This window comes from Phaethon lepturus, unplaced genomic scaffold (assembly GCF_000687285.1).
Source record: "Phaethon lepturus isolate BGI_N335 unplaced genomic scaffold, ASM68728v1 scaffold866, whole genome shotgun sequence".
Classification (NCBI taxonomy): Eukaryota; Metazoa; Chordata; class Aves; order Phaethontiformes; family Phaethontidae; genus Phaethon; species Phaethon lepturus.
This window is the reverse complement of record NW_010545341.1, coordinates 606-3,343: the sequence shown is the minus strand read 5'-3', so window position 1 is coordinate 3,343 and position 2,738 is coordinate 606. Positions and strand designations below refer to the sequence as shown.

Genomic DNA, 2,738 nt, shown 5'->3' with positions numbered 1-2,738 from the left:
GCAAAAATCAACAGATGCTTCTGGGGCAGAATGATCTGCTATCTAGGATACAAGTCTGAGATGGACCTGCTGACTCATACTTTGGGGGTGCTCGTTGCTCTACATCATGACAAAATCCTTCTAGATAACAAGTTAAAATGCTGATGCCGTCTTTTCTATTCTCCGCCTGCACTGTATGTCAGTTAAGGAGAACAAGACCAACATCTGAAAAGGACATTGTCCACAAAGCATCTTTTTTTCTCCGAAAAACTATGCTAGGCCGGATCACAACATACTGGTTTGAAAAGTATATAAAATGTATGTTTTGCTCAATATGTCCTCTTCTTTATGTCAAAATGGATGTAACTAAAGAAGAAGGCTCTGCAATAGGCTGTCCTGAGAGAAGACTAAAAACCATGCTCATTATTTAATGTAAAAGTGCAGCTGTATTGAAGTTCCAGAAACGCAGCATTTGGTTTGTGTTTTCTGAGCTGTCAGGGAACCTTTGCTAAGGCTGAAGTTGCCTTTCACTGTCTTGCCGTTATCCTCAGAGCTGCCTTCACCTCCTTGTTTCTGACGGGACAGGTGAAAGGATTCAGCAGAAGAGTCAGGCGAATGTGGGTGGTGGACTCCACTCTGTTGAGACTAAAGGAGGAGCGAGTCATGAGTTTGAGACATATGAAGATGACAGCTCCATGGAGGATGGGGACCACCGTGAGATGGGAGGTACAAGCAGATAAAGCCTCCAAGTATCTGAAAGACAAGGGACTATATGGAGAACTGCAAAGGTGATACAGATGAAGAAACTGTCTTGAAAAGCAGAGTGCTTTGGGTGATGGGGGTGGGCACCAGAAAGCCAAGAGTCTCAATGAGCATTGTATCGGCACAGGCCAGGCTTGGGAGAGGCCCAACATCACAGTAGGGATGGTCAATGTTGTTCTTGGAGCAGAGAAGGCACTGCACCAGCAGCAGAGGCATCTGGGAGTTGATGACCACAAAACGCAGTGGTTATGCTGCTAAGCATAGCAAGAAGCAGAGTATCTTTGTCATGACAGTGATGTAATGCAGCTGTTTGTGTCTGCCAATGTAGCAGCCTAAGGACATCGCTGAGAAGGTTAGAAACTCAGTGACATGCAGGAAGAAGTGGTAAAATGACTGTGCCATGCAGCAGAAAACTCAGGCTGTTGTCCCCCTGACACGGAAAGTCTCCAGCGTTTTGGGGACCATGACGGACAAACTGATTCCCAAATATCCTCTTCTTCTTTGCCATGGCTCCAAGATTACCAATGGAGTTTATGTCAGAGTGAGGTTTCACATTGCAATATGAGCTGCAATAACCTTTCAACAAAAAGTCTTTCCCTGAGCCTGGTGGCTCTTCTCACGACCTCGGCTTACCAGTGCCAGTCTCCTTCTCCCTCCACCTCCTCACACTCTCTTCTTCCATACGGCCAGGCATACAACCATCGTTCCACAGGCATTCATCCATCTACTCTACTATATGTGTCTCACTGCAAGCGAGCTACAAATTCGAGACAACTAAATTAAAGTTTTCCTTGTCCTTGCCTTCGTTCTTCGATCAGTTTCTGAGAACCATGCAAGTTATGGTCTGGTCTGAATTTGCCTGGGATTTCTCAGATCTCAACATGCTGTGATGCCTCTGTCAAGTTTCTGTACACTAATGCACGCAGTACGGGGAATAAAGATGAGATGTTAGAGCTCTGTGTGCAGTTGCAGGGAAACGATCATGTTGGGATCACAGAAGTGGGGTGGGATGGCTCCCATGACGGGTATGTTGCACTGGAGGGATAGAGGCTCTATTAGAAGCAGAGGCTGAGAAGACAAGGTGGGGCACTTGCCCGTTCTATGAGAGAGCAGTTGGAGTGTGTGGAGCTCTGCCCGGGGACGGATGATGTGCCACCTGAGAGCTTATGGGTAAGCAACCAACAGAAGACAGGTAAGGGTGACATTGGAGTGAGTGTCACCTATAGGCCACCTGACGAGGAACAACAAGCGCAGGAGACCCTCTACAGTCAGATAGGAGCATGGTAGGCAACCAACAGAAGACAGGTAAGGGTGACATTGGAGTGAGTGTCACCTATAGGCCACCTGACGAGGAACAACAAGCGCAGGAGACCCTCTACAGTCAGATAGGAGCATGTGAGTCATTCACAGGCCCTTGTCCTCATGGAGAAATTCAGCCACCCCAATGTCTGCTGCAGGGACAACACAGCAGGCCAGAGGCAAGCCAGGAGGTTCTTGGACCATAAGGACGACAACTTCATCACCCAAGTGGCAGAGGAGCCTAGGACGACAGGTGGTCTGCTGGACCTCATACGCACGGAGAAGGAAGGGTTTGTGGGGACGTGAAGAAGAAAGGCAGCCTGGGCTGCAATGACATTGAGATGGTGGAGTTCAGGACCCTGAGGGCGGGGAGGAGGGTAACTGGCAAGCTCACAAGCCAGGACTTCAGGAGAGCAGACTTCTGTCTCTTTAAAGATCTGCTTGGAAGAGTCCCATGGGATAAGGCCCTGGAGGCCAGAGGGCCCCAAGAAAGCTGGTTAATATTCAAGGACCACCTCCTGCAAACTCAAGAACAGCCCGTCCCAACGAGCAGAAAGGCATGCAAGCATGCCAGGAGGTCAGCGTGGAAGAACAAGGAGCTCCTGGCACAATGGAAACACAAGAAGGAAGCATAAAGAAGGTGCAAGCAAGAACGGGTAACCTTGGAGGAATAAAGAGACGCTGTCTAAGCGTGCAAG

General features: G+C 48.7%; 1 protein-coding gene across 1 annotated transcript; it reads right to left on the bottom strand.

Moving 5' to 3' along the window:
• Window positions 1-828: 828 nt before the first annotated feature.
• Window positions 829-1,206, bottom strand: LOC104622191 (olfactory receptor 6X1-like; the record flags this gene model as incomplete). The annotated part of the gene is made up of 2 exons (XM_010288904.1): window positions 1,177-1,206; window positions 829-957 (listed from the first exon to the last, which is right to left on the bottom strand). Coding segments are annotated over exons 1-2 (159 nt in total), but the record flags the coding sequence as incomplete, so codon positions are not given.
• Window positions 1,207-2,738: the final 1,532 nt, after the last annotated feature.